Below are 21,234 nucleotides of genomic sequence, written 5' to 3'. Positions count from 1 at the left end.
AATGCATATTCTTCAAGGAATAATACATAAATCACAAATTAAAAGAAAACATAAAAAAGGCCTTTTCTGCAGTGAAGATGAATGGATAAACCTTCTTGCCCTCTACCATATCAGAAGGAATGGACTTCCTGCCCTTCCTCTCTCTCTGTCTGACTCACTCCTTTGTCTGGTTATAAGGGTTTACACTGTAAAGTGCGGCAGAGCTGATCTAAAATTATTCACTGCGGTGTCTGAACAAGCTCTGAATCACCAATGTGGGGGGAGGAGATGTGGATTCAGACATATATATATTTTTAAGAGCACTTTACCGACTGCTAATTGAATGCATTCATTTTTTATATTGTTTCTTTTTCAGTGCACATGGAAAATTCGCTTTCTTTTCAGCCCAACAAAATGACGCTGGAACTTTTTTCCTGGCATATCGATTGAAATTCTTCAGCTGACCTTTTCTTGAAAACCCTCCTGATGAGATAACTTTCTCCTTCATTTGCAACACGAGATAAATTTTTCCCGGTGTCCTACTGTCCATGACATTGCGAATCGCACGTAATTGATTCACCATTTTCCCCTCCGTGGCAGTGAAACACCTTAATCAATTCAGAGATATCCTCAGATTCGACCTGTCAGAACACATTTTATCAGAGGTGACAGACAGATAAGGTAAGACAAGGATGGTCAGTGCCAGTCCATCACCAACCCACTGAGACAGGGTGGCGACACGCATGAAGACACCCTCACCTGTGCGCTGGCCTTATCCTGCTAAAATATCAGACTCTGAATTTACCCCCAGTCATGCTATACACTGTCCATTCTGCACAAGTAGACACTTTAATCCTGGCAATTTAGCAGGAAAGAGAAAGGAAAACTCATGCTAGGTCATGCTCTTTTTACAGTCAACCAGCAAACAGGGGACGTCTTCTGGACACCGCTGGACATTTATGACATATGCGATTGCTTCTTACCACAGTGTACTCAGAAATGACTCCTTATTGGTTCTTGTGCAATGTTCAGAATAAAACGTAAATAATAATAATTATAATAACACTGGAAATGTTCCCATTTTCTCATCCAGTTAATGTTCTCGATTGTTGTTTCAAAGCTGTCTTTAGAATGTCCCACCAAATTGGGACAATGTTATAAGCAGGACCTTTATTTCCTTTATTTATATTAAATGTCAGGTTGATGGTCAATGTGTGTAATGTTCATGTTACTGTAGTGTTGTGGACGCATATCACTGCAAGGCAAGCTGAAAAGTGACCATTGCCTCCTGATACCGGCTCACATCAATAAGTGTCATATAAGGTGACTAAACATAGTCAAAATCACATCCAGCATTATTATTAATTAATATTATGAGATGGATAGAGGCCTACAGAACATTCAGAGGTCCTATTTACCATTTAAGACTAAATATGACTATAGAAAAGAAAGCATTTAAAAAAAAAAAAAAAGGCATTAAAAAGAAAGTTTGTTCTTTTGCCTTTGTCCAATTGGTCACCACCTGCTAAAAAATTGCTGGATTTCAGAAAATCTGTAAAAATAATATGGTTTCGTACAATACAATGTATTTGTGTCATAAATTTGTCTTAAATTTGCATATGATTTTGCTAATATAATACTACTGTTTTCACCACATTTGTGAAATCTCATTTAATTGCTCCATAGGCCTGTTGTGGAGGAAATGCCAAGTAGCCGCCAGCAAAATGTCACAGTAAGGCTCTGTATTTATTCTGTCTTCATGGAGCCATTGTTGGGTTCCAGGCCGATAATCCACCACCATATTTGGTTAGGGCTACGGACTGCTCTTTCATGGTCCCCCGAGGCATCACCAAAAATGAACCTCCTGGACCATTAGCATCTGCTTGCCCATTCCACAAATTCCCTGCTACTTCTCTAAGAGGCAGATCTGAAGAAAGGCTAATAATCTGTGCATATGAGGGTGGAATCCGATTACTTTACTGTGCTTCAATTCACCTTTCACAAAAGGGTCTCTGCAAAAGCTCATCCATCTGAATAAGCATTTCCAGTGTCATCACTGGTATCGGAGTAAAACTTTCAAATTAAAAATGATCTATTCGTTCCGCTCAGCCGTTTTCCTGACTATGCCCATGGTAGAGGATGAAGTGATTTTCAATATGCCACTTCCCATTTCATACTCCAGGGACAGAAGCGACACTGCCCGCAGCAACTAAAACGAAGTTATCAGGGTGCTGTTTGTTTGCTGAAGAATGATGAGGAGGCGGTCAACTCTGTCACTTGTTCCCCACTCTTTTCGGGCAAGTTGCCCAATATGAAAAGAGCTAAACGATGAAGTTTTTTCCGAAAAAATATCCAGTCACAGGATTTCTGGACTGAGTCTTACTGTATTCAGCTATTGAATATTTTTAAAAATATGCAATAGCTGAAGAAAAAATAATACTGAATGAAATTAATATATATTATTATGTATAAATAACGTTATGCACGGTTACCATTAAATCCATAAGCATTGTTTGGGACATGCCATATGATATGCCATATGGCACTAGGAAGTTGATGGATGGACACATTGAAAACAGTACATTTTGAAGCATCTGTTATCCTTTACAAATGCAGATTTGCTGCATTACCTCATGGCTAATGGCAGATTATTGCCCACCAGCCCATTATGTTTGGGCTTGCTGTAGGTTAGGGCTAATGTATAGACACACATCGTCTGTAATTTCACTGTACACAAGTTATAGTGAGAGTCAGCATGCGCTGCCCTCCTGGTTGGTAAGCAGAGGTGATCTTTGGCGGAATGAAAAAAAAAAATGCACGGGGGTATATGCACATCATACGTGATGACAAGCTGTTAAGATTTCTTTCTTCTTCTTAATTGCATTCCCGCTCTTTTTGTCAGCGACACATTCAGTAGGGGGTTAAGGGGGTAACAAGGGTTTGCAGTTATCAGTAATTTAGTTGGGAAATTGTCAAATCATAACAAAAATCATCCCTGCTGCTCAGACACAGCTTGAGTCATTATGCATTAGACAAACAGCTTAAGCCAAGCCACTGGGATCCAGCATCCGTCTGAGGCGGCAGCGATTTCCACCGCAAAGTCCCAGCACACCAGCACGCTAACAGGCTTTTCCTCCCGAAACGAGTTGCGAATTCAACCCCCCCACCCCACCCCCCTAAATCATACTCACACACACACACACACACACAGAGCTCGGCAGGGGAGGGGCAGAGAGCTATGGTGTGCTTGCTTCATCCTCCACACGAGCCGGCGTTCAATTTGATATTCACACAGCGAAACGTTTAGTTCTGTCTGTCCCGTGAGCGCGGGTCACCGCCCCGTGGAAATGATGCATGTGTTGAAGAATCCATCTTTTTCCCCCCTCTGATCCATTCTCCTCTGCTGATGGAGCTGAACCTCCCTGCTTCGGAGCTTGCTCCTGTCACTCACCAGTCGCACATGAAAGCCTGCTCGCACAAAGCATAGCCTTTGCCAAGCATCAGGCAGACACTACCAGACTACCTGAGAAGTGCCCTCTAAGATGTAATAAAAATGTCTAACCTCTACAACAGCCGGTTGGTAAAAGAAACCTTTTCCTTTAAAAAAGGCAATGGAACAATAATCGAATGCGGCACAACACTGAGACCAAGGGTCAGCACTATCTGACAGAACAATCACGCTCTATCCCATTTGAATCATAGTACAGCACATCAGTAGATGAAGGACAATCTTATAAAATATTCAATATTATCATAACACGGCATCTGTGTTTCCAATCAGGCCTAAAACAAACACCAATGACTATACCCTTTTGACTTTAGTCCTTGTTGGAGCCAAACCTGAAGATGATGCATGAGCATGAGCACTTTTATAAAGTGGCGTGAACATATCAGATTTTCTTTTTCCTCCTTCACAATATGGACATGTCCATGTTATAATGCCCCGGTGAAAAATTACATTTCCCAGAAAAATAAGAATTGCTTCGGTTTCTAAAGGCTTGCACAGAAAAGACTGAACCTGTATTCAAAGAGTATGAACCTCGTTCCATTTCGAGTTTAATCAGGGCACTTTTGCCGCACATTCCGTTCATCAAAAGCACAGCAGCCACCAATTACTGCAGCTAAATTGCTATGGTGTTCCACATAATGGCAAAAAAGAGAGATCTAGAGAGTGAGATTTTTTTTTTTTTTTGCTATTTTAGGTGTCTAAAAGATGAAATGTTGGCATGTGGGTGGTTTTGGTTGCAGAGGTCAGGATTCTGATCCCTTGGGAATGTGGTCTCATACCAGGCACCCCGGGGAATTGGATGGGCCATTTAGTCTGGAGGGATCAGACGGAATCAGTCCTTCTTCTTTCTGGACTTGAATTTAACTCTCGAGATCCTGCTCACTCAATTCCTTTGCTCCTTAATGAGCAGCACGTGCATGTAATCCAATTTAAAGACCAAATTAATCGGCAGTGCAAAGAAAGCGGGTCCAATAAATAATAATAATTTTTTATTGACATTTTATGACTTATTATGCCAGTGACTAATGATGTTATAAGACTGAGTAAAGTGGAATACGTTGGACTAAGTCAGGCCATTTCTATTAGTATTCTGCCAATAGTTGCCTACAAATTTAAATGCTAATTAATTTTAAATACCAAGGCTAAAATGGTGAAAGTTTGTCAAATCAGATGAAATATGAAGGCAATACACAGACAGACAGATAAGTTAAATCCACCTGTAACTTGATTGTAAAATGATTGATAGAATCAGTTCTAAAATGGAAAACGTCTGTAAATATAACCACACTGTTCGGTGTTTTTGTGAACTGCTTCTTTGTCGCACATTGTGTCACAAGTCACATTTTAAATGACGTGGTAAATGCTGATGCAAGAGCGCAGCCACACTGCTCATGCTTCATTATAAGCCCCCTGCCTGCCAGCCCGCGCTTGCTTTCCGGTGTACTTTACCTTGATGGCGGTGGAGGCGATCTGAATGTGGTGCAGCTTGCGCAGTGTGCTCTCTCTGTCAATGAAATACGACGCAGCCAGCTGGTGGAGGGTCTCGAGAGTGACCGTGGTGCCATTACTGGAGTAGTCGCTCACCTCGGCTTTCTTGCTCAGCTTCCTTTTGTCAACAAATATGGTTAAGGCCTCCTCTCCTACAGAGAGTGGGTGAAAATAAACACCATGACAATTTACACCAGCATTACATCATTCAGAGTGTATAAATGTTCATTCAAAAATGCATGAGCAAACAGCATCACAGTCTGAAACACTTCTGTGTGTATTAAGTCCAAGTCAATCTTTTTTTTTTAATAGCTCACACCACAGACCTTAATATTTCTCACTATTTCTCAATATTTGGCTCAGTATTACTTGTATTTTTGTTATTAACCTCCATTACTAAACATAGAAAGATTATAAACTATTTATACTAGCCTAAATTTTAAAAATTTGTGATTCAGTATAGTAGTTCATTCAAAAGTACAGAAATAAAGCTTTAAACCTAGCTTTAAATCTTATGTGTGAGTCTTAACATAACATGCTTTTCAGCACCACAAACAGCTCTCCTGTCACTGAAGAACCTTTATTACTATCCTCTTATAATGTGATTCAGTTTAAAAGAAATGTGTTGAATGTGTCTATAGTATGTTGAGCAAAAAAAAACTAGAAGTTTAAAAGACAAAATTTGCATTTGAGTGTTGAGTATTATGTACATGGACAAAATGTAATAGCCATAACTATATATCTAGAATGATGCATGTTTTATTGTCAACTGTGGCCCCTTTTCACTGCTTTGTCACTGTCTCTCGCAACCGTGCATAGGAAAAAACTATTTATACTTTGGCCAAAACTAACCTACATTTCATAAAAGAGGTGAGGACAGTTTGTGGATTGCAACCCCAAGAGATGAACATAGGAACCTCTAGCCATGCATCCCTGTACAGATGCAATAAATTCTTTCCAGCGCAGTGGGATGTACCTCGGTTGCATCTAGATGTATGTCTTTTTATATATTAAGGGTGTTTAAATGTAAGAAATGTTACATTTTTAATTAGTTATTATTATTATTACTGTGCATACCAGTGTTACATGAGCTGTATGACTGTGAATGAGTTCATTCAAATGTACAGAATAATCATAGCTTAATACATGTGAGTCAAGTATGTTTTAACAAGCAACTGTACACAAAAGCCAAGCACCTTGGACAGCTCCTCAGTTGCTGAAGTGTCTCTACTCTCATGCCCTTTCAAGCTATTCATATTGAAGTAAATGTCTGTCACTACTATGCCTGAGTCCTTCATGTCCTTCCAGCTTTGAGACAAAAGGTAACTTCAGCATGAACAATGTAAAATGTGCACTGCCACCTACCACTCCGTTCCTGTTTTCCTTTGTGCTGAGAGACCGTGGATTCCGTTCTCACACTATTCACAATGCATTTATCCATTTCATGAAGTCCTTGTGTTCCAGGCCAGAGACAAGCAATCAATTTTAAAGCCCAGGCCTTCAGCTGGCACATCTCCAAGCCCACCAGCTCTCCATTTTCATGTTCTCGTTGTGCAAGATATTGGCCGTTTGCCTGAGTACGGTGGTCACATGAGTTGGGGCTGTAAAGAGTTTTACATTATCTACAGCCACACAGGAGCGTGACCTTTCTGAGGCACTGAACACTGTAAAGAAATTGGCAAGTGTATCTTGTGCAGAGGAAACCCATTCCGTCGGCATGGCAGACATGATCCAGTGCTTGTTCCACAAATAGCCCCAACTGCTTGCAAAGTGAGACCCCCATCTGCCTCATAACCTTTATATAAAATGCCCTGACGAAAAAAAAAAAAATGGGATGGTGGCTGTTTCTTGATTCAAGACAGGAAATCTAGAAGGAAATTTCCATTCTACCATTTAGTAAAGCTACCAGACCCATGTATGCATAAACTGTATATGTTAATGTTTTTCAAACTTTAGTCCTACCAGTTTAGACTTGTGTTAAAGAGAGAGAGCATCTCAGTAACTTTCTTCAGTATTGTGCAGCCTTCTAATAGTACACAAGAAAGGAATCCATGCTGTTCTACTGGCAAATGGAGGTTGTACAAAGTGTTAAATGCAGTGGTGTTTTCTTTGGATACATTTAATTGTTGCAATTAATATGCAGGTTTTCTCATTTTTCCAATTTAAGATAAAGGTAATGGTGAATTTATTTATTTTAACACTTTTTACAAATTTGTTTTAAAGGTGACAGTTCTTTTTTTTAATTAATTTTCGACCACAGTGCCTCTCATGCCCACACAATGTAACCAGAAGCAGGAGAATTTTATGGATCTTATTCTGTGGCAGTTAGATCCACCTTGTGTGTGCATGTATATTTATATAAATATAATGCTACCTCCTAGCGTTGCTGACAGCAGGAAGTGGGTTCCATACTTCTTGATGAGATTGTCCGTAATTAGCTGGGCTGTCGGCCGACGCCCCAGGAGCCGAATGTTCCGGGCAAACTCAGGAGTCAGGGGCAGAGGGGAGTCCAGAAAATCTCTGCGCTCCACTGCCAAGTTATTCACTTTCCAGCGGCCAAACTCTCTGCAAAGGAAACAGAAACCGCCGCGCGGACGGTAAACAAGCCTTTTCATTAAGCCGCCGCTTTTATTAATGTGCAACTGCTGTGGCAGAGGAGAGGTGAGCCTTTGGGGGGCAGCCACTGCAGCGCCTGACTGCATCATTAGCTTTAAGCTCTCGGAGAAGGTGCGCTACCATCAGGAAGATGAATGCAGCCTTAAAGTGTGCTGCTGACAGTCGCACTGCCTAATAAACACATCACGGGGAAATTTGCAGTGACAGGGAAACACACGGAAGACTGGACATGTGCGAGAGCAGACAACGTTTTTAATAGATTGGGAGGAAAAATACATGCCAGAACTGAAGGGTACCCACAAATTTAAAGATCTTAAAAGAAATACATTTTCATTCATCAGCATGAGGCCAGAGGATCCTTTCCAGTCACATGACACAGGGCTGACAAAGGCACAATGAAAGTAGAAGGATCTGTTAGGGAGAGTTTCGATCTTTTGACCTTGCCGATGGCCTTGAGCTGGTTGACCACCGGGCTACAGCCACACTACATGATTGGAATAAATGTTTAAATGCATTCCCATACCAATTTGGCATTATCAACATTTTGATCTCAAAACTAATTTTTTTTCACACAAAAAGCTGCCATGTGATGGACTACAGTGTTAATATTAATATAAGTAGACAAACACACACACACACACACACACACACACGCAGTTTAGCGCACCCAAACAGACAAATAACCGAGAGGCCAGCACGCAACGGCGGCCTAATCACTCCCAAATGATACACTGTCTGGTGAAATAAGAGCTTGTCTTCAGTAATCAAAGTAGGTTGGGCAACCTTGGTGCCGGTGATGGATGGTATTAGGGTGGCCTTTTGAAAGGATATATATCACATTAAATCAGGAGTAATGAGCGGGGCCTCCCGACCCAGATGTTTGATTGATTCATTCCAGGAAAAAAAAGGAGGCTGCTAATTCTATCCGCTGTTCAACAATTCACAAGGAGCAAGGAGATACAATTAATGGGAAATTATGCACAAGGAAGCCAAACGTGTTAACCTGCTCGCCGGGCGCAAATATCCGAGTACGTCCAGATGAATAAGCCTGAATGAAATGACGATTTCTTATTTATTTATTTATTTTGTGGAAGATGAAGTATTACTGTGGAGCTGAGCGATGATCAATCTCCATCTCATCAGATCTCGAAGCGGCGGGGACTCCTGCAGCCGGGCACGGCTCTATCTCTCCCCCGAACTGTTGCTGCGCAAGCGCTTGGTAGATCAAAGACGCCGATGGTGCCATGTGGCAGAGGGAGCGAAATCCTTCTATGTCATTCTCTTCTTCACTCACCACTGAGGGCGATAAGCTTCTCTTGTCTTATCTTAAAACCCCCGGTTCGGCCTTGTGGCTCTGCCCTTACAGGGAAGGGGACGTGTGAAGGCTGCTCCACAAGAGCGAATCAGGAGGTGGCAACTCGATGCCCATTATCGTTCACTGTCACAACGTCGAGCCGACAACTGCTTTAGTGCCACAACAGCAACGTTACGTAACTCGAGGGCTGCTTCTTTGATTTCTTTTTTTTTTTTTTTTTTGCAAAGCCTTCAGAAATACCATGCACGTCTCCTTGCCTTTGTTCCGGAACAAATATCCTTACACAAGCCACAGTGAGCTTACATCATAAAGCGTTTTTCTTTGTCTGTACCTTTGAGATGAAATGGTTTTAAAAGATTAGTCAAATGAAGACAAATGTTACAATAAAAAAGGTAGTTTTCAAAAGAACAAAATGCCACTTTCCAATGGGAATTCTGAGCAGGTTATGGCCACAGAAAAGCAACATTAGTTGCAACGCTTGGCATGTGTTACGCACCAAATATTCTCCTGCAGACATTACAGTTTCCCACCGGTGTCTATGGCAACTGTCCCTTGGCAATGGTTCGCTTGAGCAGGTGCTGCAATGGAGCTTATCCTCATGCCCACCGGGAGCAGCGCCATTTGGGCCCCAAGAATTTTCAGCAGCGAAGAAAGGGGGCCCAAATTCCTTCCTCCGAACTTATTAAAAATTCTTTCAAATTCAATCAGGGAGAAAGGGGGAGAATTGAAAGAGGGATGAGACAGCGCACTTTCATTACAGAGACGCCGCTGTTACACCCCACTATAACTAGAAGGACCACTTCTGGTAATTCATCTTCTTTCTGTCATTGCGGATTATTAGAATTTAGCAGAGCAACAAAGCCACAAACTCCACAAGAGGGGGGGGACCCATCCTGAAAATAATATTGTCACTTTTAATCTCTCTGGGTCTGTTCAGGCTCAGGTTTTTTGTTGTTTTGTTTGTTATTTTTCTTCTCCAAGAGAATCAGACTGACAGAAATTGGGATGCCGAAATTGCTTGGAATTAACACCGGAGTGGGGGGATTAGCTTCACGCTTGTCATCTGTACTTGTAACCTTTCTCATTACGAGACACAAAACTGTATGGCAATTACAAAACTCTCACAAAAAAGAGAGAAAAAAAACAAGATAAACCACAAAAAGAAGATAAAAAAAATCATTGATTGGCTGTGATAATCTGACCGTTTAAGTGCACACATTCACACACACACACAAAATCAGTAATCCTCATTGGGGGATCGGAATTGAGTGGATTGTGTCAGTAAATCAGTTTTAAGCCTTGAATTCAGTGACTGTACATTTCTGCCAATTGCCATCATAAACTAATGGGGAAAAAAGCATTCTGAGCGGTTTAATTCGCAAAAACTATCCAACTATGTGGCAGATTTAAGTAGGTTTTGTCTTTTTTTTTTTTTTCTAAGGCTTTCTCTGATGAGCACGGCCAAATATAATTTTTAAGACAGAAGTTAGAGCAGAGACCTCAGATAGACCCTCTCATGGGACGCCATAGCAATGCAGAGTAATATGTATTAAGAACCCACTAATCATTTGGCCACATGGATAAGACTATTAATCTTAATGGTTGCGCCGCTGTGCTGATGTGCTCGTGTTAGCCTGGGGGGGGGGACTTTAATGGAGAGCCAATCATTAAAGCCGTAAAGCACCTCAAACAAATCCACATCGCCAACATCCTCCATCAAACAATGCAACTGCAGCAGCCCCAACCTCATTTCAGAGCTTTGCCACAAAAAGACATTTGGCATGAATTACAAATGTAAGAGTGCCTTTGTGAATCCTGACAAACTGACATGGATTGATTTGGTTATGAAATACTAGCCTATACTGTGCATACATGTGGAACACATTGATTTCTTCTTTCAGAATAAAGAGGGTAACAACTGGGTGTAAAAGATGGAATAATGACATTGAGAGTGTGTGAAAGGTGCAAGTGATAATATGGGAAACAGAAACATATATCTATTGAAATTAGTTGTTCAGAGTTCTACTTTCAGAATCGTACAGTTACAGATAACAAAAAATAAATTTGTGTTAATAACATTGTTTTTCATTATTATGAGAAGTACATTAACCTGACATTCTTGATGCCACAGTTTGCTATTTTAGACTTATTAATGCCAATACAGAATTAACAGAAAAATGTCATGTTAAAATAGTTCCACTTCTGATCTCACTGTTCCTAAGCAACATTCAGGTTTCAGCCTGGCATGTAATGTTATGACCATAACCAAGAGATATTGTCAGAGATATTGGCACTCTTAGGTACTCCCCTCATAAAATACACATCCCTGGTCTTATTACAATTTCTTGTTACACTGAAATCCAATTTAAGGTATTATTACAATTCTCTTTATAAAGAGAATACAAAAGTCACATTAATTTTGTTGAATGGAGAAATGCTAGAATAGTTATAAACCTTACTTTGTTGATGAAATAAGCATGGTGGCAGCTATGTGCTTCCGTTATTACTGGCTATCAGAATAATTTGCATTTTAAACAGACATTGCAAAAACATTTTCCTGCCTGAAAGAAATCCCATTTTATTCCGCATATCACACCCGTGTTCTCTGTGACAGTGACTAAGTGCACGCCGGTGCTTAGGCCCTCAGCGTTCTCACCTGTAAATCTTGTATCGGGTGGAGAAACCCTGGCGGTTTCTCTCCACAAAGTCAGTGTACTCTTGCGAGTGGTGAAAGGGACCCTTGTCTGAGAGGAGCCAGTCCAGAGGTCCCCCTGGCCTCTCCTCTGTGAGGCTGGCCGCAGCTGCGACCCAGCAGTGGAGGCTGACAGTCAGAAACTCCCATAGAGCCATCAGGGAGAGACGCATGGGTTCAGCAGCAGCAGCAGCAGCAGCAGCACTGTGACGCTTGCTCGCTCCACCCCTGGGAACTAGAGCTCTGCATTCCCTCCACTCTCCACCAGCACCTGGGCAAGGCAAGAAGATCCGTTACACAAAAGCCACAGCCATTGGTTCATGTGACTGCTTGCACGTGCACAGACACAGAGTCGATTAAAGGGAAGAAAAGGAGCACTCCTGCATTCTCACAGCCTTTAAGGTCTTGGACTTCAGGGGGATCTTGTCAGAAAATGGTAATACATGAAGGGAAAAGTCTGCTAATTTTCTGTTAGTGAGTGGTATAAACTCTCCTTGCAGACTATTCTGCTTTTCGGTTGTCAGTTGTCCTAATGGCAACACATTATGTTAAAGCCCTACGGTCAAATGAATCGAAACCGAACTGATTGAACATTAGACGATTGATCAGCACATTATATGTATTGACATATATCGTTGACACGTTCATGTATTAAATTCAAATAATATATGTGACGCGTGCATTTTGAAACACGATTTTTTCTGCTTTCGTAAACAGGATTAACAGCAGTTGGAGACCACAAGAGAGCAATACTCATTTCCATGTTCACAACCAGGTTTCTCCACTTACACCTGCTTCCTTCTACAATGCTTACTGCCAATTGCAACAAATGATTAAGGTTTGACTATTTAAACACTTTCATTTCTTTCTGTCTGATATCCCAAGTCTGATATGCACAATTTTTACGAATTGCAGATTGGGGTACAACAAACGCTTATCATATCATACTGCTCATGCTCAGAAGACTCAGAAGAACAATTTTATTAATGGAATCTTAAAATCTCAAAATTTTCCAGTTAGATGAGTGTTATTAATTCTATTGATGCTGCTATTTTTGTGCCAGATAGGTTATGGGTTACAATATGCTAAATGAAAACATCAATATCCCAAAAGGTCAATTTGAAACTCCTTTAAACACTCCCACTCTTCAATATGAAAGGGAAATCTTTCAGTGCATATCAGCCAACCCTACTGCCGGGACATTTCCATGTCAGCTACCTATAAGTGTGAGCCGCGGGTTCATTCTCAGTCATTTCAGATCTTCTCAGTCACCTGTCACAGAAACACACCTGCAGTTGCGCAACCACATTTCCAATCATCTCTTTCCAGAAGGTCCTGCTGTTCCACCCCTTGTCCTGGCCTCAAACCATTTCACACGTTTCCCTCTAAGGGTTGTCAGTCATCTCCTGCAGCCGTGACGATACCAGATGCCAGGAAAGAGCAATAATAAAAAAAGCCTCATTACTGTATTCTGATGACAGTCTGTCAAGCAACGTCTGCCATGTGGCCATACAGGACGTCTAGGTGGGTTCCAGAATGCTGCTACTCTCTGACGGGTGTAGAGGAGCATTTAGCGACAGAGCGCCAGGTTCGTTTTTTTAAGATCTCAATCGGCAGAAAGGGACAGACAAACAATGTCACCCCTTGTCCGCCTGGCATGCCAGCATTTCCAGTGCGCCTCAGACAAAAAAAAAGTCCTAATAATAGTCCGTGACTCCCGCGTCCGGCCTCGACTGCAACCTTGAACCATTATGGGCCGCACGCCTGCATGTTATTCACAGATAAGTAGATCTGCGCCGGTGCGAGCGATCTTTGCTACAAGGCTTTTTGCTGTGATTACACCGGATTTAAAAAGCCCCTCTTTTTTCCTTTTTTTTTTTTGTTGCCGTGTGACATCTAATTCTCCAGCGCCGACATCCACACATGGCCGTGCATACTGATGAGAGGACCCGGCCGGATCGCAGTTCGAGCACAGTGGGAGACCCACAATGCATCACAGTTCAGCCCGGCAGCGTGCCGCGCAAAGTGGTGCTCTGTAACGTTGGCCTTTATTTGTTTTGCACATTTAACAGCCTAACAACCACTGAACTTGAAATGATGCGGCGCCGCAACGTTTTACTGCGTACAAATGCGCGAATAAACGAGGGCCGAGTAAATTGCCGGCTCTGGCACTCGCAGCTACTTCTGCTTGTTCATATATTTACTCGCACGGCGGCCGTTCCCGATTGACTTGTTGTCTTTTCCGCAGTTTTCGGCCTTTCTGTTGCCCAGCTGCGGCGTGGAGGCGTGTCCGCTCTAATGCAATCTGTAATCACGCAGTAGTTTAGTCATCGCCTAAAGCGTCGGCTTTCGAGTAAACCCCCACCCCCCCCCACACTGCAGACAGCGTATCTGTCTGCGCCGGGGCCACGGGCGGCGTTCGGATCACAGCCTGCACGCCGCGCTTATGCAATACCAGCGGCGAGCAATAGCGATACGCAGCTAGCGGAGACCTGCCTCTGTAATCCGTAATCATATTATCTATAAAAAAATATTAAGAAACAAACAAACAAACATCTGCTGTGTACAGATTTCAAGTATTACCTGCTGAAATGGCCTTAGGCGGGTTTGTGAAGACGTGATGGAATAACACTGCATTTCATCAGCTGATGCTTAACTCGTCCACCTTGAATGTGTGGGGCAGAACCTGCTCCAGTGCCTCTGCTCAGTAAACAGCACACAGCAACACAGGCGGGAAATAACCCTCTGCCGGTCTAAAATACGGTTAGTGTAAGAGTTAACCTACTTCTTCCGACTGCTATTCTAAGAAAGGATTTGAGGTAATGGTATAATTACAGCCATTACGCACAAATTGACATTGGAAAAGGTTACATCACACAAAAATACATTCTAATGTGATTTAATGCACATAAACATGGTTATGGTTATTTCTTTGAAAACAATGGGTTTTGTATAAAAGCCCATAAAAACATCACTTAAAAGGCTGCATGTTTTAAACTGTTTCTTATTCATGGAGGGCACAGCTCGTAATATTCATTAGCCATGTCCTTTTTATAGATGAAAGAGCTATTAAAAAGAACCCCTTCTGGCCTGATGTTGTTTGGAAGAGGGTACATATTCCTTCAAAGGCATAGATTGCCTGATTATGACATGATGCGTTTTTTTCTTCTTCTAAAAGAAATGATTATAAATGGATGTTTAGCCCACCTTTGGCCAACTGTGTCTCAAACGAAGCATTAAATAACCATATGCAGTCAATCACAGGGAACGTGTTTAAAAAAAAAACTATCAATTAATAATAAAGCTGTAATTGTATGATAATAACACTCTGAATGCAGTTACAGTGTAAATGCAACTCTGCTGTAGACTATGCACACTTTGCAGGTTATTTCCATTCATTCATATAGCTGGTACTCCACTGTGTGCTAATTGCTAATTTCTGGTCCCACCGGAGTGTGTTGGAGTGTGAGTGTGCGTTGGCTTGATCTCAGTTTGTTGACCGCAAGCCTACATTGTTATTCTACATATATCACTGTACTGTAAATTACAAACTCGTTGCTTTGGGTTGCTATATTTGGCACAACGGTATAATCAGCAGAAGGACAATTTCTTATAAAATAATTTTCCTAATGCCCTTTCTGCATGTAATGCCACCGAATCTTTCTACATATTATATGAAGAGCAACAATTCTTATTCTCAGGATTGTAAAGAGCCTTGAGAGGATGGAGTTAATGTGATTTTAGATTCCCAAATCCTACTTAGTATTTATTCCACTGATACAATCATAGAGCTTTTTTTTGCATGTGTTAAGACATTCCAAAGAGGAGACCATAGCAATTTACCTGTATAATGAGTATGCAAATGACTAAGACATTCTAACTGGCCTTATTAGCTATGCACTTGAAATGCATTTAAAGTAATGGAACAGCTGATTATTCAGTTTCTAAAAGTCTAAAAGTCAAACTGAACAGGTAACTAATCTTCACTGATATGCATGTTTAGCTCTGCTCGTATACCTGGATGCAGAGACATCCAAATTAAAATATAATTGGGAGTGGGGAGCATCTTGGAGTTCTGACGTAGAAGCTTTCGTTCAACTTTACCCAACACACTAATTTGTAACTCCGCCGCATTCAAGATTGTCTCGGAGCTATCCCCCAAACCATCTTCAAAGTCTGAAAGAGGAACTGATAAACTTCACATCCTCCCTTCAGTGCTGACTAATGGAAATTCTGGCCCTAATTAACCCAGTTAATCCCCTCCCACAACAATCAACAGTACATTTCACAGGACGCCAGGGGTAGCGTGTGGCAATTTCTTTCTTTCTTTTTTTTGGTCCGGGATGATGTGCCTTCAAGTCTCCGCTGTTTATCAGTGACTACAAAAGAGTGTACAAAGAGCGACGCGAGCATAATCTCAAAGAGAATATATCACCTACAAAACAATAAAACAAATACAAACAACAAAAAAAACCCCCGAAACCTCCAGCGCTGCTAAAGGGGAGCGAAACGTGTCAGGTGATGAATGCAAAATCGAATATCCTGTCTAATCTTGCTGTCACTTTGAGGAATGGGCCTCTAAGAATGTATAGCTCCCGAGACAAAAATAATTGTCTGCCTCCTGCAGGAATTTGTAATCGCTGCGAGAACCGGGATAGACTGTCACACGTCATATTAATGTGTGTGTATTGACAACGGCAAGCAGGGGGAAGGGAGCAAAATAAAAAAAAAATAAATAAAAAAGCGCGTGTTTTATTCAGCATCCGCCTCCCGGAATGAAAACCCTCCTCTCATTACAATACAAATACAATCTATGGCCCGATTTATTAAATGTGATCTGATTCATGGTTTTCCTGCATATCAAGTCTGTTTTTATTTCCAGGCATTTGCAAACAACATCATAATTCAAAAAAATCCCTGTGCAATAACATCAGATTGAACATAATAAGATCTAAACCAAGTACCGTTGTGTGCACGTAGATGACTTGTGCACTGTTGTGCAGATTTTCATTCGTATTGTATTATAAAAGACAGCAATGAATGGTCGCTTTTAGTCTTTAAAACAATAAAATTCCGCTGCATAGTCAGTGCAAGGTACGTGATAATAATTATAATAATATTAAAAAAAAAAAAAGCGCAGCTTTAATTACGTCAATCCGGCTCGTAAAGTTCTCCCTTTTATTTGGCCGCATATCACCCAGTGGCTGAGAGCGGGACGGGGTAAAGAGCTTCAATAAATCTGAGCAAAGCACACACAGGCCTGCTTTAAAACACCAACGTGCCCACAAGTTTGCCAACGTGCCACATAAATCTGGCGCACCAGCGCTTCCTGGATCGGAATTTAATTGTGGCACCCCTTTTTTTTGGGGGGGGGGGGGGGCTTGGGGGGCATCGGAAACGCTCCCTGTACGAGCGGGACTTGTTTCACGTGCTTTTCGTTTTGGTGCAACACGCCAGGCAATGCAAAACTCCAGAGGTCGACCCTTGACTTGTTAATTTTTGCTTTGCTTTCATGAAGCGATTAACGTTGAGCTGAGGCTTGCTGCACGTTTGCCCGCGCGGCCCCACACGCATCATTCAATTAGGCGGCGTTCTTGAAAGCGATCTTTGTTTTATTGCTCCCGTCAGCCCGCCCGTCTCTGTGTGTTGCGGCTCTCTCGCTGCCAGCGTCAGACAAAGCTCGGAGTCAGGGCAGATGCGCCGATCTGCCAGTCTGGTCATTATCATAAAATAATGGGCTCCGGTTTCCCGGCAGAAAGCCATCCCCGTGCCAAGGCTCGCCTGTCTGCCTCCAGTCCAACCTCTCACACTCATCCCCCAGCATTTGGTGCGATTAAAAACCGCGGGCGAGCTGCTCCGCACGTGAGCCGCTCATTTATCCGAGGACTTGTTAGGGGCCGATTTTACCTACAGACGGGGATTTGTAGGAAAAAGCACCATTGAGGCGCACAGGACGTTCATTTGAATACGGGAAGGGAGGAGGGGGACACTAACAAGCTCTGATCTATGACTAAATCACACATTTGGATGGGATGAATGGGCCATTGAGAATTTGCTGTCTGTGTGTGTGTGTTTGTGTGCTGCACTGTGCTTTTCCCTCCTTTTATGCAGCAGCCAAGAGCTCTAAATGGCGTTTTTTTGGAAAGGGGTAGAGCCGTGCCAGCGTGAGTCGATGTGAGAGACAGCTGGGCCACCAACACACACACAATCCACCACAGAAGGTGAATGCTGCATTCAAACCCTCATCTGAACACTGGCGGCATCTCTCTCTCTCACTCTCTCTCTCTCGCTCTTCCTGCCATGCCCCGCCCCCTGCCCGCCCCAGGTCACACAAAGCAAGCGGACCTGCAGACTCGCCGCCAGCCACCTACGGGTCACCACACAATTCACCAACACAATGAGCACATTTACACACGTACTGAGTCTCCATGCAAAGCCAGTGTCGGTGCCAGACAGTTCCAAGCCTCCCTCACTGCAGCATTACCGGACTGACCCGGGGCGGCGACCCCGCTGTGGGTGACATACAGAAAAGCTCATCACTAAAATCCTCTCAGAAAAAGCCCCCGGGACGGATAGGCAGACAGGGCCGACAGACAGCGGCGTCTGTGGCAACAGACACCTTCAAGCGCACTTCCCCTGGCCGAAGCTCCTCTCTGGCACGGCCCGTGCCATGTAGTGTGCACATCTCTTCTGTTTGAAGAAACTGACGCTGAATGGAGGCGTGAGGCTCGAAGGACAGGGAAGCGATGGGGGACACACCGAGAATGCTCAGATCGTCCCCCCCTCACTTTCTTTTTTTTTTAATGGCTAAAATAATTATTTTTTTTCTGTCATAATCTCGCCTCGCATGCACTTTCACACTCGAATTGCTTGAGGAGCTTGGCTTTGATCGCATGACGGGAGGGGGGCGCGAGCCTTTCCCAACCACCAAAACTTGTCCCTGCTGCCACTGGATCGCTCTGGAAGGAGGGGGGGACACAAAAATCACTCTTAATAACGGTACGTTTCTACGAACTGCTCCTGCTCTGGTATGGACACTGTGCTCAGTGATCGTCAGCTTAGAAGCATTCGAGCTCCTGCAGAAACATCAGCAGACCTTCAGGGATCATCTGACGTGTGTGTGTGTGTGTGTGTGTGTGTGTGTGAAGGGGAGGGCACAGCATGCCTGCCACCTCATGCCACCAACTCACCGCAACACGGAAAAGTCGCAGAAGTTGGCCGGGCTGAAGGAGCTCATTCCGTCCCTTCCCGGGATCCTTCATGGGAGGAGGTGGATTGAAATTGATGGCGGTGTTGAAGAAGTGTTGATTAAAATCCCCGCCAGTCGAGAGAGAGCCAACGTGCTGCTTTATCCGGCAAGAAACGGCGTCATGACTTTTTCTTTCTTACAATAAAACGCCACCGTCCGATACGCGACGGAGGGGAGAACCGCCGTCATCTAAAAAGAAGGAGACGGGCACGCGCTCCGAGGAAGGACGCGGGTCCGTGCACGCGCCTCGCACCGATTCGCCGGACGCATTCCCGAATAATCACACGAACAGCGGTAATAATAATGACGAGGACGATGATGGTGATGATGATGATGATGATGATGATAATAAAGCAGAAGAGCGGAGCTCCGCCCGACCCTCCAGCTCCGCATAGCCGTGTGAAGAAGAGGAAGAGGAGGCTGAGACCGGCGCTCCCTCTCTCACCCAGTCACATGTTTTAAGCCCCCTCTCTCTCTCCCTAATGGCTCTTTGAAGGAGACACTTAAGACCCCTGACGAGGCGGGAGAGATAAATGTCCTTATCAGAGCCTCATGGAAGCAACGAAGACAAAAAAGAGGGGCATTCCCATGAACATGAGACCATGAACTTTCTCGATCCCATTAAAAGAAACCACAAAGACAACATCAAACCTGCACGCAGGTCGAGGTGCAAAAAATGACGGCGCCAATCGATTAAAAACGATCGAGTTCATAGCAGTATTGGGCTGCGATTAATCACGATTAATCTCAACTTTTGAATGGTGTTTTTTTGCCTGTATGGTTTTGGAAACTGAAACACGTGACAAAATGGTGAAAGGTAATCCCACAGATAATATCTGAATCACGACATTTGATGGGACACAATAAAAGGAGGAAAATAAAAATGCAAACAATTATGTAACCAATCACTTAAATTACATGTAACATAAAAAACACGTAACACAGGTCAAATTCATAACTTTCAGATTAATTGACAGCGCTATCAAATGTTTCATGCAGCATTTTATAAACTACGAATATTAATAGTGCTTATGTACATTTTATGTTACGACCAGGCATGAAGGTTAGAGACGAGGAGGAATACATACCACATCTTCTGATGAAGAATGGGTGACTGGTGCTGGATGACTGGCCACTGAGTGCATGGTATGTGAATGTATGTGTAGTGTATGCACACTTGTTCACTATGTACAGCAAACATAACTGTATTTTCCTACTTTCTCCTTCAGTGACGTGATCTCACCATCAAAAAAAAAAAACCCTTCACACGTATTAATATAAGGAAAAATTAAGTACTTGACAGACAGATGCCTTTCTGCCCCTTTTCATGAGACATACAGCAATGTTGAATCTTTTGTGGCTTTGTAGTTATGTGGGCCATCTCCACACATTTGTAATGAATATATGTACACAGTGACAAATGGCCAATGTGACAGAACAGAAAATCGGTATATTTATCACCATTGTGTTTACTATAATAAGTCTCCATCAGCCTGCACTGGTTTTGCCCCCTAAAAACTTTTGGATGCATTTTATTCCCCATCCCTGTATGTCATTGTGGTGCACATAATTCTCAAGTTTTGAACCTTTAGTCTTTTTAGTCATTGAAAATGTTTATTTTAAAATTCATCTTGCCTGCTTGATAACAAAGGGTGTTAGTAGCCTAGTGGGTAACACACTCGCCTATGAACCAGAAGACCCGGGTTCGAATCCCACTTACTACCATTGTGTCCCTGAGCAAGACACTTAACCCTAAGTTGCTCCAGGGAGACTGTCCCTGTACCTACTGATTGTAAGTCGCTCTGGATAAGGGCGTCTGATAAATGCTGTAAATGTAAATGTAAACATGAAGTGGCTGGCGGCTCCTCAAGCAAAGTATTTCTGGTATGAATAAAACCATTACATATTGATGTATATGCACTGTAGTCACATTGTGCTGGAGCCAGGGAGAATCCACCATTAAGAGTTCATGCAAGTGCTTGCAGTGTGTATGATAGCAGCATAAAGCATCCTCCAAAATCCAAAAAGCTTGGTAAAAACAGCATGAAGTTATGAAGCATAAACTAATTTTCATTTAGCACAAGTGACCTTTATGACCTTGTATTTTATAGAACCAGTCCAACACCTAGGAATATCATATTGCATCCTCATTCTGGCTTTCCAATTTTAGTGGCCACTTTTAAGTGAAGCCCTACCTTCTAATTTGTCTTCATTAAGTCTGTAATACCAATGCTTCTGCGTACCAGCAGTGTACTAAACTGAATGAACTGAGTGAACAACATGAACGAACTTTTTCCTTGCGGAGGCAGTTTTTTCGCACAAGTGGAATTGGTTCCTTTTGTGCATGTTATATGGAGGCGTGACGTGGTAAGAGCGCCAACGAGGCT

At 42.7% G+C, this 21,234-nt stretch overlaps 1 protein-coding gene across 4 annotated transcripts in view; it reads right to left on the bottom strand.

The window, feature by feature from the left end:
* brinp3a.2 (bone morphogenetic protein/retinoic acid inducible neural-specific 3a, tandem duplicate 2) overlaps window positions 1–19,240 on the bottom strand; it is a 29,411-nt gene extending 10,171 nt beyond the window's left edge. The window contains exons 1-5 of one of the 4 annotated variants that reach the window (XM_029001845.1): window positions 18,789–19,240; window positions 18,018–18,108; window positions 11,563–11,869; window positions 7,350–7,540; window positions 4,937–5,127 (exon numbers count right to left, since the gene is read on the bottom strand). In XM_029001845.1, coding sequence (XP_028857678.1) covers window positions 4,937–5,127; window positions 7,350–7,540; window positions 11,563–11,771 — 591 coding nt within the window. In that variant the 5' untranslated portion in view covers window positions 11,772–11,869; window positions 18,018–18,108; window positions 18,789–19,240. Of the gene's footprint in view, window positions 1–4,936; window positions 5,128–6,340; window positions 6,440–7,349; window positions 7,541–11,562; window positions 11,870–18,017; window positions 18,109–18,788 lie in introns of those variants that run through there. The other 3 variants (XM_029001844.1, XM_029001846.1, XM_029001847.1) reach the window with 3 other exon arrangements.
* Window positions 19,241–21,234: the final 1,994 nt, after the last annotated feature.

Source organism: Denticeps clupeoides, chromosome 13 (assembly GCF_900700375.1).
Source record: "Denticeps clupeoides chromosome 13, fDenClu1.1, whole genome shotgun sequence".
Lineage (NCBI taxonomy): Eukaryota > Metazoa > Chordata > Actinopteri > Clupeiformes > Denticipitidae > Denticeps > Denticeps clupeoides.
Note: the sequence above shows the minus strand (reverse complement) of the source record. Positions and strands in the feature narration are given on the sequence as shown.